Raw genomic sequence first — 22,992 nt, forward strand, 5'->3', positions numbered from 1 at the left:
TTTACCAGTCTGACATTCAGTTTGGAGTTCAGGAGATTGTCTTGACCAGGACCACCCCCCTTAATGCATTGAAGCAACTGCCATGTGATTGGTTGACTAGATAATTGCATTAATGAGAAATAGAACAGGTGTTCCTAATAATTCTTTAGGTGAGTGTATATCTGCTTAGGGTCCATTCACACGTCCATAGAATGGGTCCGGATCCGTTCCGCAACATTGCGGAACGAATCCGGACCCATTCATTCTCTATGGGGCCGGAAGAGATGCGGACAGCTGTCCGCAACCGCATTTCTGGAGTGCGGCCCTGATCTTCCGGCCAGCGGCTCCCGAAAAAAATAGAACATGTTCTATTCTTGTCCGCAATTGCAGAAGTTCTATTGCAGAATAGGCAGTTCTATGGGGGTGCCGGCCGGATACGCAATACACTATGGACGTGTGAATGGACCCTTATGGAGAGCGCCTAAGTGACGTGAGGATATAGGGCAGCAAATGCTCCTCTGGAATTCTGGGAAGAAGGCATGCAAATGAGCTCTTAACAAGCTCCACCTCTAATGCCACCAGAACTTTTAAACAGGCCTTGAGACATGACTTGGCTAATAATTAAAGGGGTCATCCCATCATAGAAAATGGGGGCCTATCGCTAGGATATGCCCACATTGTCTGATAGGTGCAGGTCCTACCTCTGGGACCCGTACCTACAAGCAGAACGGAGCGGAGAAACTTGAGGGTGCACTGCGCATGCGCAGCCGCCCTCCATTCATTTCTATGGAGCCGCCAAAAATAGCCAAGCGCTGGCTCGTCTATTTCCATCGGCCCCATAGAAATGAATAGGAGTGGTGGCCGGTCATGCGCAGTGCGCTCCCATTCACTTCAATGGGAGAGGCGGGGAGCTGCGCCTGGTGGTGGACGGACCCCGGGAAACCTGGGGTCTTCCAGCCACAACTCTCCCCAGCTCCGTTCTCCTTGTAGGTGCCAGCGGTGGGACCCGCACCTATCAGACAATGGGGGCATATCCTAGCGATATGCCCCCATTGTCTAAGATGGGAAAACCTCTTTTTAGGCTTCTTTCACATTTGCGTTTTCCTTTCGGGTTTTGTAATCCGGCAGAGTTTCTCAATTGTCATTGTCGATGGGGACAAACCTGAACAAACCGAAACGGAGTGTATCAGAATGCATTCCATTCCGGTTTGTTGCGTCACGTGACCAGACACAAAACCGCTGCAAACTCCGGTTTTGTGTCCGGTTTGCAAAACTGAACATCAGTGCAGAGCAGAGAGTACTGGCCTAACTGGGTGAGAGGCCTAGGTCAGGATTCTGGGGATACTATATCTCCTTATGGAAAGCGTCTTATTAGCGTGAAGAGTCTTGAAGGCAAAGCAATACTGTCACAGCTTCTAGCAGTAGATAAAGCTGATGGCAGTTGAAAGATGGAACTGAGCATGTGCGACCACCTCAGAGATGTTAGTGAGGTGGACAGAAAAATAAGAATATAAACAGCGGTGCTATAGTGATGCATTGTAATGAATAACTCAGTAGCTATACTAAATTTCTAATTACATGCAATTTCAAATGTATTCAGCTCCAAGCGCTGGATAGAAAAATGTAGAATATTTTTCACAGGGCAACCCATTTAAAGGGGCAGTCCGTCCAAAATTGATCTTCTGCAATGTCGTGGAAATGTTTTCAGAATATGACACTGCTAGAGTCCATTAGTTAATCAAATTTCTTATTTATTGCATAGTATAATCCGTTCACCGGCGCTCATTCCACCAGTGGGATCACATGTCATAACCATCATTGCGTTAAATTTGTAACGTAAACAGTTGAGACCTATGTACACTGCTCAAAAAAATAAAGGGAACACAAAAATAACACATCCTAGATCTGAATTAATTAAATATTCTTCTGAAATACTTTGTTCTTTACATAGTTGAATGTGCTGACAACAAAATCACACAAAAATTAAAAAATGGAAATTAAATTTTTCAACCCATGGAGGTCTGGATTTGGAGTCACACTCAAAATTAAAGTGGAAAAACACACTACAGGCTGATCCAACTTTGATGTAATGTCCTTAAAACAAGTCAAAATGAGGCTCAGTAGTGTGTGTGGCCTCCACGTGCCTGTATGACCTCCCTACAACGCCTGTGCATGCTCCTGATGAGGTGGCGGACGGTCTCCTGAGGGATCTCTTCCCAGACCTGGACTAAAGCATCTGCCAACTCCTGGACAGTCTGTGGTGCAACGTGACGTTGGTGGATAGAGCGAGACATGATGTCCCAGATGTGCTCAATTGGATTCAGGTCTGGGGAACGGGCGGGCCAGTCCATAGCATCAATGCCTTCGTCTTGCAGGAACTGCTGACACACTCCAGCCACATGAGGTCTAGCATTGTCTTGCATTAGGAGGAACCCAGGGCCAACCGCACCAGCATATGGTCTCACAAGGGGTCTGAGGATCTCATCTCGGTACCTAATGGCAGTCAGGCTACCTCTGACGAGCACATGGAGGGCTGTGCGGCCCTCCAAAGAAATGCCACCCCACACCATTACTGACCCAATGCCAAACCGGTCATGCTGGAGGATGTTGCAGGCAGCAGAATGTTCTCCACTGTGTCTCCAGACTCTGTCACGTCTGTCACATGTGCTCAGTGTGAACCTGCTTTCATCTGTGAAGAGCACAGGGCGCCAGTGGCGAATTTGCCAATCTTGGTGTTCTTTGTCAAATGCCAAACGTCCTGCACGGTGTTGGGCTGTAAGCACAACCCCCACCTGTGGACGTCGGGTCCTCATATCATCCTCATGGAGTCTGTTTCTGACCGTTTGAGCAGACACATGCACATTTGTGGCCTGCTGGAGGTCATTTTGCAGGGCTCTGGCAGTGCTCCTCCTGTTCCTCCTTGCACAAAGGCGGAGGTAGCAGTTCTGCTGCTGGGTTGTTGCCCTCCTACGGCCTCCTCCACATCTCCTGATGTACTGGCCTGTCTCCTGGTAGCTCCTCCATGCTCTGGACACTACGCTGACAGACACAGCAAACCTTCTTGCCACAGCTCGCATTGATGTGCCATCCTGGATAAGCTGCACTACCTGAGCCACTTGTGTGGGTTGTAGACTCCATCTCATGCTACCACTAGAGTGAAAGCACCGCCAGCATTCAAAAGTGACCAAAACATCAGCCAGGAAGCATAGGAACTGAGAAGTGGTCTGTGGTCACCACCTGCAGAACCACTCCTTTATTGGGGATGTCTTGCTAATTGCCTATAATTTCCACCTGTTGTCTATCCCATTTGCACAACAGCATGTGAAATTGATTGTCACTCAGTGTTGATTCCTAAGTGGACAGTTTGATTTCACAGAAGTGTGATTGACTTGGAGTTACATTGTGTTGTTTAAGTGTTCCCTTTATTTTTTTGAGCAGTGTATTATTAAGCCTGTTGGGAAATATTTCATAAGGACATGGGAAAGTACAGCTCCTTTGGGACAAGCAGTGACGGGGGTGGGGGTGGGGTGGGTCTCAGCACATGATATATATAAAAGGGAAGGGTCTTGGCTATAACTTTATTTCAAAAGTACATGTGAGATCTTGAAGACCGGTGTAAGCTTCTCGAGGCCGTCATGTGTGTGCCAGTACTACTACTGCTGGGAATGGTGTCTGGGCTCTGTAGCAGTGATCAGTCATGTCCGGGTGAGTACTTCATGAATACTTAATCATTACTCTTTAGGCTGTGTTCACAAGTTACTATTTCATTGTGTTTTTTTGCTATGATTTTGTGAAAATTATAACAACAGTAGCACAGATTTATGATACCAGAAACCATTTTACAGCAATGTTTTAAAAAATCATATGGGAAAAAAAAGGAAAAAAAAACACACAAAAGCAATACAATTGTGTTGTGTGAACACAGCATTAACCACACATATGTCATATATTAATATGAGGGAGAATCAGGAAATAGCTCAATATCTGTAAACAAACTTATCTCGTATTTGTTGCTTTGGTCTTCATTTCATTTCCACTATTCTGTCTATCACATGCTTGTAATATTTTAGTTGTCCTTTATATGTATGTATTTTTTATTGACAGAAGTGAAAGTTTTAGGGATTGGGGACACAGACAAATTATCGATTCTTCGAGGCTGCCCTGGTCATCCTGGCCTTCAGGGTCAAAAAGGAGATGTTGGGGCCCCAGGAGAAAAAGGTTGGTACAAAGCGAATAACTATTGATGTTTATGAAACTATAGTATATCGCCTTATGTTTCATCTTATAAAGTGTCCCTCTACAGTCGTGGCCAAAGTTTTGAGAATGATAAAAATATTAGTTTTCACAAAGTTTGCTGCTAAACTGCTTTTAGATCTTTGTTTCAGTTGTTTCTGTGATGTAGTGAAATATAATTACACGCACTTCATACGTTTCAAAGGCTTTTATCGACAATTACATGACATTTATACAAAGAGTCAGTATTTGCAGTGTTGGCCCTTCTTTTTCAAGACCTCTGCAATTCGACTGGGCATGCTCTCAATCAACTTCTGGGCCAATTCCTGACTGATAGCAACCCATTCTTTCATAATCACTTCTTGGAGTTTGTCAGAATTAGTGGGTTTTTGTTTGTCCACCCGCCTCTTGAGGATTGACCACAAGTTCTCAATGGGATTAAGATCTGGGGAGTTTCCAGGCCATGGACCTAAAATGTCAATGTTTTGGTCCCCGAGCCATTTAATTATCACTTTTGCCTTATGGCACGGTGCTCCATCGTGCTGGAAAATGCATTGTTCTTCACCAAACTGTTGTTGGATTGTTGGAAGAAGTTGCTGTTGGAGGGTGTTTTGGTACCATTCTTTATTCATGGCTGTGTTTTTGGGCAAAATTGTGAGTGAGCCCACTACCTTGGATGAGAAGCAACCCCACACATGAATGGTCTCAGGATGCTTTACTGTTGGCATGACACAGGACTGATGGTAGCGCTCACCTTTTCTTCTCCGGACAAGCCTTTTTCCAGATGCCCCAAACAATCGGAAAGAGGCTTCATCGGAGAATATGACTTTGCCCCAGTCCTCAGCAGTCCATTCACCATACTTTCTGCAGAAGATCAATCTGTCCCTGATGTTTTTTTTGGAGAGAAGTGGCTTCTTTGCTGGCCTTCTTGACACCAGGCCATCTTCCAAAAGTATTCGCCTCACTGTGCGTGGAGATGCGCTCACACCTGCCTGCTGCCATTCCTGAGCAAGCTCTGCACTGGTGGCACTCCGATCCCACAGCTGAATCCTCTTTAGGAGACGATCCTGGCGCTTGCTGGACTTTCTTGGACGCCCTGAAGCCTTCTTAACAAGAATTGAACCTCTTTCCTTGAAGTTCTTCATGATCCTATAAATTGTTGATTGAGGTGCAATCTTAGAAGCCACAATATCCTTGCCTGTGAAGCCATTTTTATGCAACGCAATGATGGCTGCACGCGTTTCTTTGCAGGTCACCATGGTTAACAATGGAAGAACAATGATTTCAAGCATCACCCTCCTTTTAACATGTCAAGTCTGCCATTTTAACCCAATCAGCCTGACATAATGATCTCCAGCCTTGTGCTCGTCAACATTCTCACCTGAGTTAACAAGACGATTACTGAAATGATCTCAGCAGGTCCTTTAATGACAGCAATGAAATGCAGTGGAAAGGTTTTTTTGGGATTAAGTTAATTTCCATGGCAAAGAAGGACTATGCAATTCATCTGATCACTCTTTATAACATTCTGGAGTATATGCAAATTGCTATTATAAAAACTTAAGCAGCAACTTTTCCCATTTCCAATATTTATGTAATTCTCAAAACTTTTGGCCACGACTGTACTCTCCACAATAAATGGGCACAAATACCATAGGGGTAGTCTATGCAGCTGCTATGGGGCTCCAGGTTGATCTTGACCCCATTGTGATGGATGGTGAGAACTTCCACAGGGATGTGAAGCATATGGTGTCAAGTAGAACCTGAGAGGGGCCTAATATTTATCTTTGCTATGGGGCCCCCGTTCTCTATGTATGATACTGTATGTATATATATATATATATATATACTGTAAGTCTATTCGTATTTTATTTTCAGGGCAAACAGGAACTGTGGGGGGACCAGGAACAGTTGGACCTCCAGGCGAAAAAGGTTAATAAAGAACTTTTACATATAATGAAATATAAAAATGCCAAATTCAAATAAATCTGTGCTCTCTCGTTTTGCCTCCCACTTTTAAGAACTTACCTAGCCATGGCCCCTAAGACTTTGCCTAAGGCTGGCCATACATATGAGATAGCTGTCCTCCTCTCCCCTGACATCTGCTGTCATGGAAGAAGGTCCCAGGAAGCTGAGATATGGCTGACTGTTTGGTGTTGTGACCATTTTTCGCTCTCATAAAAGATGCAAGATGCTCATAGGCAACAATTTGGAATGAAGGCTCGTTCAGATGACCATTGTCCTGTGTAGATGGGTCAGTAGATATGCAGCTCTTAACTATGAGAACTTCACGAAACAGCTCCACATATCTCAGCTTCCTGGAGCCCTACACATACGTGGAATATTGGAAACTGTCAGAACTGATCACATTTTAAGGATCCAAAATACATTGTCCACGGTTGGACTGGCCCCACCACCACAGTACCAGAAGATCCTCAGTTGAGCCCAGGTTCTGATAGAATAATGAGTTCTGATATAGTTGGCAAAGATTCCTTTTGAGTCCGTACATGCGCATGGCTTTGTTGTGTACATGAGACCATTAACCAACAGAAACACTGGGAAAGAACGGGAGTAAAGAGCAGGGGGTGAGCATTTCTATGAAGCCTGGGTGACTGTGTGACAGAATTGTTACCCTATGGCTGCTAACAGGGGCGGACACAGACAGCAGAGGGCCCCTGTGCAAAGAATGTGCCTGGGCCCCCCCCCCCCCCCCAAGCCAAATTCGCAACCTAACCTATTCCGTCCTAACATTACTTAGAGCACTACAAAACATACAGGGTAAGGCTACTTTCACACCTGCGACACTACGCTCCGGCCACTTGATCCGGCTGAAAATGCAAGGAATCGGCCGGACACAAACCGCAGCATGCGGTCCCGCTGATTCTGTGCATTTTTGCCAGATTGTGGCCGGATCTCTGCCGTACCCCATTATAGTCAATGGGGCCGGCGGGCATTCTGTCTGCATCCAGCAGTGCCGGATCCAGTGAATTCCAGCAGGCTGTTCTCTGCTGGAACAGCCTGCCAGAATCACTAACGCAGATGTGAAAGTAGCCTAATACAGCACCACATACCTCGTACATCCAGTGACGTCTCCTTTGATGTAGATGTTCTCTGTCCTCATCTTCTCCTTTCAGACCAGACCGCCATGATGATTTTTCAGCCATCTCTTCTCTCTGCAGAGTTTGAAAGACAGACATCTTAGTTTCCTACTTTTCCATCATCCTCCTACCTTCTGAACACCCCATCCTGCCACCCCCAATACTGTGCCCGCTGTGCTCCCTATACAGGTGTCACGACGGGGCTTGGGGGAAACCCCCCGCCGTGCAATGACGGTGGCTGCCAGCCAGGGAGCAAGTCACCTCCTAATGCAACCCTAGGTTCTCCCTAGACTCCTAGCGCATGAGCCGCCTCAGATGGTAAGGGGGCTCATACTCACCGACCTAGGACCCTGGGAATTCCTGTTGTGCCCTAATCCTGAAGACAGGGCAGAAACCACCCATTCATCCTTCACCATGGATGAATGTTGTCTCCTGAAGCCCAGCAACTGACCACCAACTAGACAGGGCCACAGCCGAACGACAGGTAAGTACATAAGACAACAGACAACAAAAGTTATCAGGACTTACCTGTCATTCGGCTCTGGCCCTGTCTAGTTGGTGGTCAGTTGCTGGGCTTCAGGAGACACCATTCATCCGTGGTGAAGGATGAATGGGTGGTCTCTGCCCTGTCTTCAATATTAGGGCACAACAGGGATTCCCAGGGTCCTAGGTCGGTGAGCATGAGCCCCCTTACCATCTGAGGCGGCTCATGCGCTAGGAGTCTAGGGAGAACCTAGGGTTGCATTAGGAGGTGATTTCTCCCTGTTTCCTGCTACCTGGCTGGCAGCCACCGTCATTGCACGGCGGGGGGTTTCCCCCACGCCCCGTCGTGACAACAGGTTACACACAGATAGTTCCCCTTCAATAATTATTGGCACACAGTGTCCTAAAAAATAACTGTGCCCAGAAAATGGTGTCCCTGACACTAATAGTGTAAACATAATGTTCCTCCAAAAAAATTGTGCTAAGCTGATATCGTGCCAGGGTGCCCCCCACAGTAATACTTCTCCCCAAAGTCCCACCAATAGAAATTATTATCTACCAGACAGCACATAGTAATAATGGTGCCCCTACAGTAATAATTTCCCCACTGTGTCCCAGAAGTAATAATACTTCCATAGTGCTCATACTAGTATTCAAGTTCCTCATAGTCCCTCAACTGTAATAAAGCCCACCATAATGCCCCCGGAAATAATAATTCTCTTTATAATGTGTTACAGTAAAAATAAAAGTGCCCTGTTGTGTGGCAGTATAAAAAAGACCTCCTCTTAGTGCCCCCTGTAGAGCCAATGTCCCCATAGTACAGTGTATAAAATAGGCATCCCCCCATATGTCACTTGCTCAGATAGGCCTCCATATCTGTTGCCCAGGACCCCCCCCCCCCATATCAGTTACTCAGGAGGAACTTCCCCCAATATCAGTTGTTTATTTATTTACCCCCCCCCCCCCATATGTCAGTTGCCCAGGACCCCCCCCATATCAGTTACTCAGGAAGTGTAACAGTTGTTTCAGTATATAAGATAGGGCCCCATTATGCTCCCCCCTCCATAGTGCCCCCCGTGTGTGCCAGTATACAAGATACTGCTTTTATTATTGAGCCTCATAGTGCTCCTCCCCCTCCATAGTGCCCCCTATGTCTGCCAGTATATAAAACAGTTATTTTGCATATTACAGTATATAAAATAGGCAGACCCCCCCCAAATGTCACTTGCTCAGAAAGGCCCCCATATCTGTTGCTCAGGACCCCCCCTATCAGATGCCCATTCACGCCCCCATATCAGTTGCTCAGACCCCCCCCCCATATGCCAGTTGCCCAGGACCCCCATATCAGTTACTCAGGAGGAACCTCCCCCAATATCAGTTGTTTATTTATTTAGCCCCCCCCCATATGTCAGTTGCCCAGGACCCCCCCATATCAGTTACTCAGGAGGACCCCCCAATATCAGTTGTTTATTTATTCAGCCCCCCCATATGTCAATTGCTCAGCCCCCCCAATATCAGTTATTTATTCAGCCCCCTCATATGTCAGTTGCTCAGCGCCCCCCCCAATATCAGTTATTTATTTATTCAGCCCCCCATATGTCAGTTGCTCAGCCCCCCACAATATCAGTTATTTATTTATTCAGCCCCCCATATGTCAGTTGCTCAGCCCCCCACAATATCAGTTATTTATTTATTCAGCCCCCTCATATGTCAGTTGCTCAGCCCCCTAATATCAGTTATTTATTTATTCAGCCCCCCATATGTCAGTTGCTCAGCCCCCCTAATATCAGTTATTTATTTATTCAGCCCCCCATATGTCAGTTGCTCAGCCCCCCTAATATCAGTTATTTATTTATTCAGCCCCCTCATATGTCAGTTGCTCAGCCCCCCATATGTCAGTTGCTCAGCCCCCCCCCATATGCTCATTCAGGCCCCCCCCTCCTTGCTCAGTCAGGAGTGGGACCCCCAGAGTCAGGCACCGCCATATGCTTATTTCAGGCCCCCCATGATGTGACAGACCCCAGGGCCCCATGATATCAGACCTCAGATCAGACTAAAATAAATAATTAAAACTTACCTCTCCTGCTCTCCCTGTCCGGTCTCCAACAGCCCGCGCTGCACACATGACCTGTCTGCGTACAGCGTCAGGTCATAGTGCGTGCTGTACGCAGTCAGGCTGGAGGAGACCAGCGCCGCACGGGTAAGTAAGCAAGCGCCGATCTCTTGCATACTAGTGAGTGCTTCCAGAAGCGCTCACTAGTATGAATGGGTCCCCTCACACGCCGGGCCCCTGTGCAGCTGAACCGGCTGCACCGGTGATATGTCCGCCCCTGGCTGCTAATACAGCTGCTGTATATATAGCTATTTCCTAGACATGGTTTGAAGGGGGGCACACAGAGATAGAACGAGCACGTGTCTTAAGGGCACTGTTATAGCAGGCTATAAAATATCAGGACGTCAAAATCTTTCCAGCGTGTATTTGCAGATCTTTCAAACCATGGGCACATTTTTGGTGAAGTCTGATTGTACGTTCTACCATCTACCTGGGCGCTGTGTAGGGACATGGAAGGACAACTGCTCTTATAACACTCGCTTACATTTATATATCTTTTCCTTATAGGAGAGAAAGGAGATAAAGGAGAGACTGAGCCAGTCTATGGTAAGTTAGGTGTCTAAAGACCCCATTACACGGGGCAATGATTGTCCAAGTGATCGCTCCCAATGTGTGTAAACATGTGCGTCAATCATCGAACAAATGTTGCTGATCGTGTCTTTTATGTAACATAGTAACTAGGGAATACACAAAGCATAAACGCCCGGTATGAAGCTGTCCGTTCAAACGTAATTAATACACCCAAAAAAACTCAAAGACAACAAAGATAACAAATTTTATTCAACAACTAATGGAATAAAAATCACATATATATTAGCAGCATTACATTCACAGGAAAAACGCCCGCAGGACTACTAATCAGGATGCATACACATAACAATTTCTCCTATAGGCCAGGGGTATCAGTAAAAACCCTGCCAAAAATAAAGTGCACTGTGCCAGAGAATAGATCAATACATGTAGGAGACAAAAATACAGACCATAGAAGTCCTGGATCCCGACACGTGTTTCACGGTCGCTTTCTCAAGGGATACAAGTGGTGTGTGTGTGTTTACTACCTATGTATAGTGTATCAATTAGGTTAATTCAAAGCACATGAGGCAAAACACCTACTATCATTAGGGAAGGAAGAGGAAGTGGTGTGCGTTCCAGCGTAGAACGCACAACATCACGTCCGGTTCCACCAGTGTCCGGACACATTCATAAATCCACAATAATAAAAGCAGAGAAGGCATAGTTTACTCTATGGATATCGAGCGATGCCTTCTCTGCTTTTATTATTGTGGCTGGGTACTGTGAGGTCACTGTTAAGGGAGCGGGGTACTATGGCAGGCACTGTTAAAGGGGCAATCGCTGTGGAGGTCTCTGTTAAGGGGGCCGGGAATGGTGGAGGTCAGAGTTAAGGGGACTGTAACTTATGGTCAGTGTTATGGGGTGGGCCCCTGTGAACGTCACTGTCAAGGGGGTGGGGTGCTGTGGAACTCACTGTTAAAGGGGCGGGCTGCTGTGGAGGTCCCATTTTAAGGAGATGGGGCACGGAGGGGGGCTGTGGAGGTCACTGTTATAGTAGATACTGTCGATATCATTTAACAACACACACAAACATTAAATTAATAGATAAAATATACCCGAGCGAAGCCGGCTCCTTCAGCTAGTAGTTTATAAGGATGAAAAAAAAGACATCGATCCATCCAGGGGCAGGCTAAAAACCCTGCGAGGTAGAAGCCAATTTTCCTCACTTTAGGGGAAAAAATTCCTTCCCGACTCCAATCAGGCATCAGAATATCTCCCTGGATCCCCGACCCCTCTCTAGTAGCTATAGCCTGTAATATTATTACACTCCAGAAATACATCCAGGCCCCTCTTGGACTCTTTTAGTGAACTCCCCATCACCACCTCCTCAGGCAGAGAGCTCCATAGTCTCACTGCTCTTACCGTAAAGAATCCTCTTCTATGTTTGTGTACAAACCTTCTTTCCTCCAGACGCAGAGGATGTCCCCTCGTCACAGTCACAGTCCTGGGGATAAATAGATGATGGGAGAGATCTCTGTACTGACCCCTGATATATTTATACATAGTAATTAGATCTCCCCTCAGTCGTTTTTTTTTCTAAAGTGAATAACCCTAATGTTGATAATCTTTCAGGGTACTGTAGTCCACCCATTCCAGTTATTACTTTAGTTGCCCTCCTCTGAACCCTCTCCAGCTCTGCTATGTCTGCCTTGTTCACAGGAGCCCAGAACTGTACACAGTCCTCCATGTGTGGTCTGACCAGTGATTTGTAAAGTGGTAGGACTATGTTCTCATCACGGGCATCTATGCCCCTTCTGATGCAACCCATTATCTTATTGGCCTTGACAGCAGCTGCCTGACACTGGTTTTTGCAGCTTAGTTTGCTGTTCACTAAAATTCCTAGATCCTTTTCCATGTCAGTGTTACCCAGTGTTTTACCATTTAGTATGTACGGGTGACTTGCATTATTCCTTCCTATGTGCATAACCTTACATTTGTCAGTGTTAAACCTCATCTGCCACTTATCTGCCCAAGCCTCCAATCTATCCAGATCCATCTGCAGCCGTATACTGTCCTCTGTAGTATATATACAGTATACTGTCCTCTGTCGTATATATATATATATATACAGTATACTGTCCTCTGTAGTATATATGTATATATATATATACAGTATACTGTCCTCTGTAGTATATATATACACAGTATACTGTCATTTGTAGTATATATATATATATATATATATATACAGTATACTGTCCTCTGTATATATATATATATATACAGTATACTGTCCTCTGTATATATACAGTATACTGTCCCATATATATATATATATATATATATATATACAGGGAGCGCAGAATTATTAGGCAAGTTGTATTTTTGAGGATTAATTTTATTATTGAACAACAACCATGTTCTCAATGAACCCAAAAAACTCATTAATATCAAAGCTGAATATTTTTGGAAGTAGTTTTTAGTTGTTTTTAGTTTTAGCTATTTTAGGGGGATATCTGTGTGTGCAGGTGACTATTACTGTGCATAATTATTAGGCAACTTAACAAAAAACAAATATATACCCATTTCAATTATTTATTTTTACCAGTGAAACCAATATAACATCTCAACATTCACAAATATACATTTCTGACATTCAAAAACAAAACAAAAACAAATCAGTGACCAATATAGCCACCTTTCTTTGCAAGGACACTCAAAAGCCTGCCATCCATGGATTCTGTCAGTGTTTTGATCTGTTCACCATCAACATTGCGTGCAGCAGCAACCACAGCCTCCCAGACACTGTTCAGAGAGGTGTACTGTTTTCCCTCCTTGTATATCTCACATTTGATGATGGACCACAGGTTCTCAATGGGGTTCAGATCAGGTGAACAAGGAGGCCATGTCATTAAATTTTCTTCTTTTATACCCTTTCTTGCCAGCCACGCTGTGGAGTACTTGGACGCGTGTGATGGAGCATTGTCCTGCATGAAAATCATGTTTTTCTTGAAGGATGCAGACTTCTTCCTGTACCACTGCTTGAAGAAGGTGTCTTCCAGAAACTGGCAGTAGGACTGGGAGTTGAGCTTGACTCCATCCTCAACCCGAAAAGGCCCCACAAGCTCATCTTTGATGATACCAGCCCAAACCAGTACTCCACCTCCACCTTGCTGGCGTCTGAGTCGGACTGGAGCTCTCTGCCCTTTACCAATCCAGCCACGGGCCCATCCATCTGGCCCATTAAGACTCACTCTCATTTCATCAGTCCATAAAACCTTAGAAAAATCAGTCTTGAGATATTTCTTGGCCCAGTCTTGACGTTTCAGCTTGTGTGTCTTGTTCAGTGGTGGTCGTCTTTCAGCCTTTCTTACCTTGGCCATGTCTCTGAGTATTGCACACCTTGTGCTTTTGGGCACTCCAGTGATGTTGCAGCTCTGAAATATGGCCAAACTGGTGGCAAGTGGCATCTTGGCAGCTGCACGCTTGACTTTTCTCAGTTCATGGGCAGTTATTTTGCGCCTTGGTTTTTCCACACGCTTCTTGCGACCCTGTTGACTATTTTGAATGAAACGCTTGATTGTTCGATGATCACGCTTCAGAAGCTTTGCAATTTTAAGAGTGCTGCATCCCTCTGCAAGATATCTTACTATTTTTGACTTTTCTGAGCCTGTCAAGTCCTTCTTTTGACCCATTTTGCCAAAGGAAAGGAAGTTGCCTAATAATTATGCACACCTAATATAGGGTGTTGATGTCATTAGACCACACCCCTTCGCATTACAGAGATGCACATCACCTAATATGCTTAATTGGTAGTAGGCTTTCGAGCCTATACAGCTTGGAGTAAGACAACATGCATAAAGAGGATGATGTGGTCAAAATACTCATTTGCCTAATAATTCTGCACTCCCTGTATATATATGTATAGATTATACTTACCTGCTCCCCCGTGTCGCTCCAGATCCCTGCATGCTTGCGCTGCATCTCCCCATCGCTTGGATCAAAACATGCCCCCCTTGAGGCTGGTCAGCGTTGTGGCCTCCTATATTGGATGCACCCCCCGTGCGCTGGTTGCTTTGATCCGAGCGATGGTCAATGCAGCGGCGACTGTGCAGCCATCTGGAGCGACAGGGGTGCCCGGTTGCAGGTAAGTATAATCCATACAAGGAGCCCAGGCATTGAGAGTAATATTTTAGATATCAGAAAACCCCCTTAAATATCAGAAATAAGGGTCTGTATATGACATTACTTAATTCTCTTAGGATACACTGGTGTATGCCATCTGGACCCAGCGATTTGTCTTTATGTGAACGTAAAAATGACCGTTTGTCAGCAGCACATCCTCTCAGTTAAGCAGGAGAAATGCTGCTGACAATTATGTGAACCATATGAGGAACTACGATCATTATGAATGTACCATGTAAACTGAAGGAAGTAAGCAAATTGTTATATAGTTTATCTATGTTTGCTATGGGCAGATTATCTGCTTGTGTAAATGGACCCTCAGTGAGAACTGAACTTCTGCTCCATCAAGGGTCCCCTGACAATAAGTTGACCACAAGGTCTTCTTCTACCAGAACTCAACACGATCAGTTGTAATTTGTGAAGGAACCTGGCAGAAAGTGTTCAGTTCCCCTACAACACCACCACAGGGGAGATTATGTATTATACCATTTCCACTGAACTCAATGGTATGTCTGTGTGCTCAGAAATGTAGGATCATCTGGAGTGAAATATTCAATTTATATCCGCTTTCTGCTCCTCCTGATTGGTGACAATCATAAATGGAGAACCCTAGCCTTCTATTACCTCAAAATTAACTAATATATTTTTTTCTATATGTCTCCTAGCTGCCAGAAACTGCAAAGAAATACGATATCAGGGGGCAGTACTCAGTGACTGGTACACCATATACCCAGATGGCAGCCAACCCCTGAAGGTCCTGTGTGATATGGACACAGATGGTGGAGGATGGATTGTAAGTATATACAACACATGAAGGGGAAGTCGCAAGGAGATAATTTATTAGGAAAATTTGAATCCATTGGGACCATATCCTCTCCTATGGAATTTAAGCTTTAGTTTAGAGGGGCTACAATTACAATTTTTTCTTTTTCTTTACTTTCGTGTAGTTTCTGGGATAGTAGTAGCCTTTTTGTAAATTATATTGTTTAGACCAGGACTATTCCTTTATTTAAGTTAACCACAAGCAGTAGGCATGTCTCAATAATCTGATCTTCTCTTGCCTTTAGGTAATACAGAGACGTTGGGATGGGTCAGTAGACTTCTTCCGCACTTGGGATGCTTATAAGAAAGGCTTTGGAAGTCGGCTAAGTGAATTTTGGCTGGGAAATGAAAATATTCATCAAATAACGTCAACAGGTAATGAGAAAACTGTAAATCATCTCCTTATTAATTTTTTTCTTCTAGTTGCTGGACCCTTTACTATGTATCCAAAGTTGAAGGCTGTTGCTTGCTTGTTATGGACTAGTTGACCATATTCTGCAGCGCTTTACAGATATTAGTGTCACGCTGTCCCCAATGGAGCTCACAATCTAAGTTACCCATCAGGATGTCTTTGTGGGAGAACACTGGAGTATCTGGAAGAAACCCATGCAAACACAGGGAGAACATACAAACTCCATGCAGATGTTGTCCTTGGTTGGATTCGAACCTAGCACTGCAAATGCATATGTTCCCTGATTTAAGAACTATGGGAACTAGATCAGGTTAGAGTTTCAGTTCATGCATCCACCCAAAGTTGGACTTACATGAGAGTCACACCACTAATCTGCAGATCCCCCACTACCTCTTCTGGGCCATACCTAATGACTATGTAGGGCTAAAGTGGGACATACACATAAGATAGCTGTTGGACTAATGCTACTTGACAACTTTTGTCCCCAGGCAAGATATGTACTTCTCAGATCTTTTCTGGTGTAACGAACAGTGGACATGAATCCAACTAATCAGTTTGGCATTGGGCTAAACCTATTGCGCTGTTCTGTTAGTCCCCTGGTATTCACTCTTTAACCTATGTACAGGGAGGTAGACTTCGCTGTAGGGAACTAAGCAGGCTGCTACCTCCTAAAGTAGTCCTTTGCGTGGTTGGCAGCTGACCCCCGGGCATCAGAGATACTGGTGCAAAGCACCAAAGGATCAGGCAACTCTCATAGTCAGGGCAGGTGTCACGGGTGGTGTTGCAGAAAGCTGGAACTTATAAATAAACATCCGACTGGCTTGATCCCAAACTAAGGAGCATATGGGTGAGCCCTATAAAACCCCTAGAGCTCTCCCTGACTGCTATGCCCATGCAAAGGTCTTTTTGGTAGACGATTGCATGCCCACGTAACTAATACTGTGTGACACCTAAAAAACCCTATAATAGTGAGGGGACACGACCACCGGCTCCCTGCACTTAATACGGACGGAGTCAGGGTCACCTAGAATCAAGCCAGCAAAGAAACACAAATAATGGAAAAAGACTTATGGAAGCAGTAGCAGCCTCCAGCAGTGAACAACTCATCCAGGAAGTAGTATAAACCGCAAAGTGAGGCAGTATGGGAGTGAATATAAAGGGAGACAATTAGTGTAAATAGGTGACAGCTGGGAGAAGGAAAGGAGATGACAAAGTGAAACCAAAACAAAGAACGTCATGCAAGAGGTAGAGAAGAACGTCTAACAGACCTTCTCACAGAACTGGCAGTGACAGCAGGGAGAGTTTATACATATTTGGGAAACTAATCGAAGGTCAGGACAAGCAGAATGTTGTGCGTCGGTACTCAGACAGAAAGAAAAGGCAGCACACCTTCACTGGTTAACTAGCCAACTAGTAATATAATGCTCAGGCATCCTCCCATTATGGAAGGTGCCTTAAATACCCTGAGACAGCTTGGACTGGTTGCTTCCAATTGCAGAGCTTCCTAGGGGGATGAGAGGGCAGGGCCTCAGTATAGACTACACTGCTCTACATGAATGGTAATAATGTGATCCTGATTACGATATGCCATCATGGCTGAGGAGCCTGCCAGGAAAATTCATCAATATGTAGTATATGCAAATGTCAGAGCATAATGTGTAGTGAGGCCCTGTCCCCTCACCTTCCTAGGACAGCATCCATGCCCGTCCAGGAGAGTGGGACATTTGTGGGCACGGACCACCACACTAACATATGGTCCTAAGACAAGGTATTTAACATAGGCCCTGACCTGAGTAAAGGGACCTATCCCAGATCTCTGCTGCAGGTATGGTTGCATAGACTGGTTTACTCTGAGACAAAAGTGTTGTGTGGTGTCCTCTATGTTGTCGGAATGAGTTGAGTTTTGGAAATGCTCTTCAAGCTCAGTGCCATGTTTTGTAGCCATTTTAGTTTCTAAAAGTCCTGTATATATCTTTCTCTAGGAACATGGGAATTACGTATTGATCTACAAGATTTTGAAGGTAAAATGGTGTTCGCCAAGTATGCAAGCTTCAAAGTATTGGATGAGTCTGAGAAATACAAATTATTAATTGGAGCCTATCAGGAAGGAACTGCAGGTGAGAGACAATTTGGGCAAAATGTCCTTCACAGAGATTGGTTTAAGTCTCTGTAAAAAATGTTTCTAGTACACTGGCTGAATGGAAGTAGTAGGTCTACAGATGGTCCTGGATGACTCTCCCAAAAAACTGTATACGAGTACACTGTGTATATTAGCTATGTATAATATGCCATTTGGGAAAATGTTAGGGGTAAATTTTGACTTAGTGATATTGGCATTCCACTCTTCTAAGGTGGTGGCCATCTTGCAAAAAGGACAACTGGGTCTGCTGCCACATTGGTTATCACTTTTACAGTACCTTCTCAGCTACAAAGCTCTTATTCGTTAGGGAAAGAAAATCGCCAGGAAAGATCTTGTCCCCTCCTTGTAAGGCATACAGACAGCTAAAGCAGCGCTATGGTAGGAGAACCCTAATTCAGCTTCCTAGACCCCTATAGGACATAGGACAATGATAGAATATTGAGCCCACAATATTATATTTAGTATAGTGAATATGTAATTGTCCGGTTTAAAAGGGGTTGTTCTGTTTCAGAAACTGTATTGCTAACAAATACACCATTTCAGGTCATTTCAGGTTCAGATACTCTTTAAAGAGAGACTACCCACAACACTTTAAAAATAGTAAAATAATTAAGTAAATGTAGTAAGGGAATAAGGATAATAAGGCAAATATATGTCATTTTAAGCAAAATAGGTAAATACAAAGAATTGAATCCACACTTCACCTAGAGTTGTCCTAACTACATCCAGAATGAAGATACTTATCGATTGGGAACAATTTTCTACACAGATACATCTATCTCAATTTTTAACTGAAAAGGTCCAGCTTTTATACTATTTTAACCCCCTAATGGAATGTAGTTAGATTATGCAATCCATGATGGTCACTGTTTGTATCTTGGTTTTCTGTTATTATTTTGTACCTTGGAGTGGCCAATTCTCAGATCCGCAATAAATCAGAATCCCAAGACAAACTATGCTCCATGTGGTCACATTCCTTCTGTACTTGATGGGTGCATGTCGAATTTTGCTGTGGGTCTCTTCTACGTACATCTCTATTTGTATAGAGTGGAATTCTCAGTGGAATAACGTCAACAGACATGAGGATGAAGACCAGTGACTCCTAAAATGTTCTGATATTTGATATGTCTCTGTCATTTTGCAGGAGATTCTATGGGAGATCTTAACAACTATAAATTTAGTACTAAAGATGAAGACAACGACATTCATGAGGGCAGTTGTTCCCTGATGTTTAAAGGCGGCTGGTGGTATAACAATTGTCACAATGCAAACCTTAATGGACTCTACCACCTAGGAGAGCACACATCCTATGCAGATGGCATCAACTGGCTTGCTGCCAGAGGGTACAAATACTCGTACAAGCATGCAGAAATGAAGATTAGGCCTGTTTAGATGGAGGAACAGTCCCAGAAATTTGGGGATTTTCAAATATTTCTTCAAAGATTCTTGTATTGATTTTATAACTGCATTGATGGATGCCAAAGCTCAGTGTGGGGGCCCCTGACTGCATGGGCCTGGTGGGTGAAGGGTTCAGTTTAGCTGGAGAAGGCTAAGTGCATTGGCTGCCTGGTCCTATGTAGGCTTTCCTTCAGCTGGGGTGAAGGAAAAGCTCTAGACCTGTATCTTAATACTGTAACCAATTTGAGGTAGCCCAGCACCAAATGCATATGTCCTCCCCTCCCCATAGTTAGTCCTTGTAAATAGCTCCCTATAGATCTGTCTCTAGGTAGGACTGGGAAGGTGTAGGCATCCTGGGCCCAAAGGCAAAAGCAATGCTGGGCCTCCAATTAATCACCGATGACTCCATATGCCACCATTACTAATGCTGATATCCTATATATAAAATGTATGTAAATCAATAAATCTATGATATTAACACATTTTCATTGACTGCTTTATTAATATGAGTTTCAGAAACTTCTAATTAAAACAGGATTATGGGCCTCATATATCACAACTGTCTACAGAACGTACCCCACTTACCATGTGTCATTTATATTTTAATTTATATTTGTCATTTTTATGTGTCAGTGCTCCCCATAAGGAGAGCCCCATCTCCTCCTGTTTATGGGGAAACTCTGATTGTCGCGTAGTATTAGGCCGGGATACACGCCAGAACATGTGCTCATAGATTGTAAATTATACCTAGTTTATTATCTGAGAGGACGGAGTGTATCATATACCAAAGAGAGCATCTCAAGACACCAGATGGGGCATTTAAGCATGAAATGGAAGACATGTAGTCCCTGAAGAAGAACATGCTTTAAAAGGGTTTACCCATCTCACACATTGGTGGCATATCGCTAAGATATGCCACCAATGTCAGAAAGGTGCGGGTCCCACCTCTGAGACCTGCACCTATTTCTAGAATGGGGCCCCAAAATTGAAAGAGGGCGTACTGCGCAAGGGCGGCCACCCTCCATCCAGTTCTATTGGAGTGCTGAAAGTAGCCCAACTCCAGCTTGGCTATTTCGGGAAAACTCATAAAGGTAAATAGAGAGGTGGTCGCGCTTGCGCGGTACGCTCTCAGTTCACTTCTATGAGAGTTCCAGAAATGGCTGAATTATTTCCGGGACTCCCATAGAAGAAGTGAATGGAGAGCAGGCCATGCATGCGCTTTCCCTCTCTTTGACAGTCCCATTTTAGAGATAGGTGTCCCAGAGGTGGGACCCGCACCTATCTGACATTGCTGACATATTGTAGCCATATGCCACCAATGTGTAAGATGGGCCAACTCCTTTAAGGGGGTTATCCTTTGATTACATTTAAAAAAAGATAAGACATGATATAGAACATGATAATCTCTCTTTAAAAAAGCTAGAACCAGCTCAGGAGGTATGTCCTTTCTGCTGCAGCTCTCTCCCTATCACAGCTTAGTGGGAGTGTCTTTTCTGCTGCAGCTCTCACCCTATCACAGCTTAGTGGGAGTGTCCTTTCTGCTGCAGCTCTCTCCCTATCACAGCTTAGTGGGAGTGTCTTTTCTGCTGCAGCTCTCTCCCTATCACAGCTCAAAGGGTGTATCCTTTTAGCTGCAGCTCTGTCACTGCATCTAATACTATATACTAATGGCAGTTGAAGGATGGAGCTGAGCATGTGCAACAAGCTAAAACAGGAAACTAATAGTGGGTGGCGCTATAGCAATGTATTTTATTGAATAACTTAGTATCTCTACTAAATTTCTAATAACTTGTAACTCAAAAATATTCAGATCCAGGTGCTATTTTGAAAATTATAGAATACTAGCAGAAGGACCCGGCTTCGCACGGGTATGTTTCATCTATTTAATTTATTGTTTCTGTGTGTCGTTAAAAGATTTCGACATTATCCCCCATAACAGTGACCTTTACACTACCCCGCCCCCCCTTAACAGTGAACTCCACAGCCCCTCACCCCTTAACACTGACCCCCCCACAGTGCCCCGCCACCTTAAAATGGGACCTCCACAGCAGCCCATCCCCTTAACTTTGACCTTCACAGCAGTCCTCCCCTTTAACAGTGAGTTTCACAGCACTGCCCCCTTAAGGCCCCTTGAAGACGAGCGTGTCCGGATTAGGTCCTGATGCGTTGCGTCTGCGATCAGGGAAAATTGTGCGAGTGCGTATGCAATTTCAGTCAGTTTTGACTGCAATTGCGTTGCATTGCTCTATTCTATCCGCGCGAGTGCAATGCGATCGGAGGGGCCGTGCCCCGACCAGTAGGGAAAAGGCCCAAAACTGAGCGTTATCCCTGAGCAGCGAGATGATGATCCCCACCCTCTGCTCCTCATCACCAGAGGAATGGGGAAGTAGGCGAAAATCGAGTTTGCAAGCATCTCTAAAGCGAACAAAATTCTCACTATCCCCGGAGAACGTATCCGGAAGTGATATCTTAGGCTCGGAACAAACTCCATGAACGCAAGCAGGACCGGTCACCTGAAACTGAGACACAGTTTTATGGAGATCTGATACCTCCAGTGAAAGACCTTGCATGCGGTCTATCAAGGCTAAAACTGGATCCATGCTTAAGACGGTTATGGCGGTTTATAATGTCACGGATGGTGTTGCAGAAAGCTGGAACTTATAAATAAACATCCGACTGGCTTGATCCCAAACTAAGGAGCATATGGGTGAGCCCTATAAAACCCCTAGAGTTCTCCCTGACTGCTATGCCCATGCAAAGATCTTTATGGTAGACGATTGCATGCCCTCGTACCTTATACTATGTGACACCTAAAAACCCTAAAATAGTGAGGGGACACGACCACCGGCTCCCTGCACTTAATACGGACGGAGTCAACTACAATCAAGCCAGCAAGAAACACAAATAAAGGAAACAGACTTATCTGAGGAATTAGGAGAAGCAGCCTCCAGCAGTGAACACAATCCAGGAAGAAGTATAAACCGCAAAGTGAGGCAGTGTGGGAGGGAATATAAAGGGAGACAATCAGTGCAAATAGATGACAGCTGGGAGAAGGAAAGGAGATGAGAAAGTGAAACCAAAACAAAGAACATCAGATCTTCTAACAGAGCTGGCGGTGACACCTTCCTGGACACCTGATGTACCTGTGTGTCAAATTTGGTGAAGATCGGTCCAGTCGTTTGGTCGCGCATAAAGAACGTCTAGACAGACAGACAGACAGAAACTCATTTTTATATATATAAGAGATAAGACATTTTGCGTGGGACAACCTCTTTAAAGGGACAGTCCATTCAAAATTGATCTGCAATGTCGTGGAAACTCTTTAGGATACGACACTGGTGGAGTCCAAGATCCACATATCATCACGTGTCATAAGAAGGTTTTGGCTGGAATTACCAGGTATATGATCAAGGTATATGGAGGGAATGAGTTAAATTTGTAAAGTAAATGCAACGTGCCAGTCCACAGGGGTAGAACACGTGAGGTTCACGGTGGGCCGAAGTGTAAAGACAGTACATCGGTTACTCACGGTTTAGGAGTCGCCTCCCTGGGCCAGCAGTGCAGTGAAGGGGAGAACAGCACTGGTTTCTCCGGGGCGCACTCTATTACAGGGGAC

General features: G+C 44.6%; 1 protein-coding gene across 1 annotated transcript; it reads left to right on the forward strand.

The window, feature by feature from the left end:
• The first annotated feature begins 3,568 nt into the window (after window positions 1-3,568).
• On the forward strand, window positions 3,569-19,854 carry LOC121009276 (ficolin-2-like). The gene is made up of 8 exons (XM_040442280.1): window positions 3,569-3,684; window positions 4,084-4,197; window positions 6,091-6,144; window positions 10,414-10,452; window positions 15,270-15,397; window positions 15,672-15,801; window positions 17,821-17,955; window positions 19,123-19,854. Exons 1-8 carry the CDS (start codon window positions 3,615-3,617, stop codon window positions 19,368-19,370), a joined length of 918 nt encoding a protein of 305 aa, XP_040298214.1. The 5' UTR covers window positions 3,569-3,614; the 3' UTR covers window positions 19,371-19,854.
• The last annotated feature ends 3,138 nt before the right edge of the window (window positions 19,855-22,992 follow it).

This window comes from Bufo bufo, chromosome 8 (genome assembly GCF_905171765.1).
Source record: "Bufo bufo chromosome 8, aBufBuf1.1, whole genome shotgun sequence".
Classification (NCBI taxonomy): Eukaryota; Metazoa; Chordata; class Amphibia; order Anura; family Bufonidae; genus Bufo; species Bufo bufo.

Bases quoted from the DNA above. Each gene is read 5' to 3' on its own strand.
- LOC121009276 (XM_040442280.1), top strand. From the start codon at position 3,615: ATGTGTGTGCCAGTACTACTACTGCTGGGAATGGTGTCTGGGCTCTGT. The intron at 6,145-10,413 runs GTTAATAAAGAA...TTTTCCTTATAG, and splicing joins TGGACCTCCAGGCGAAAAAG to GAGAGAAAGGAGATAAAGGA. The intron at 10,453-15,269 runs GTAAGTTAGGTG...TATGTCTCCTAG, and splicing joins AGAGACTGAGCCAGTCTATG to CTGCCAGAAACTGCAAAGAA.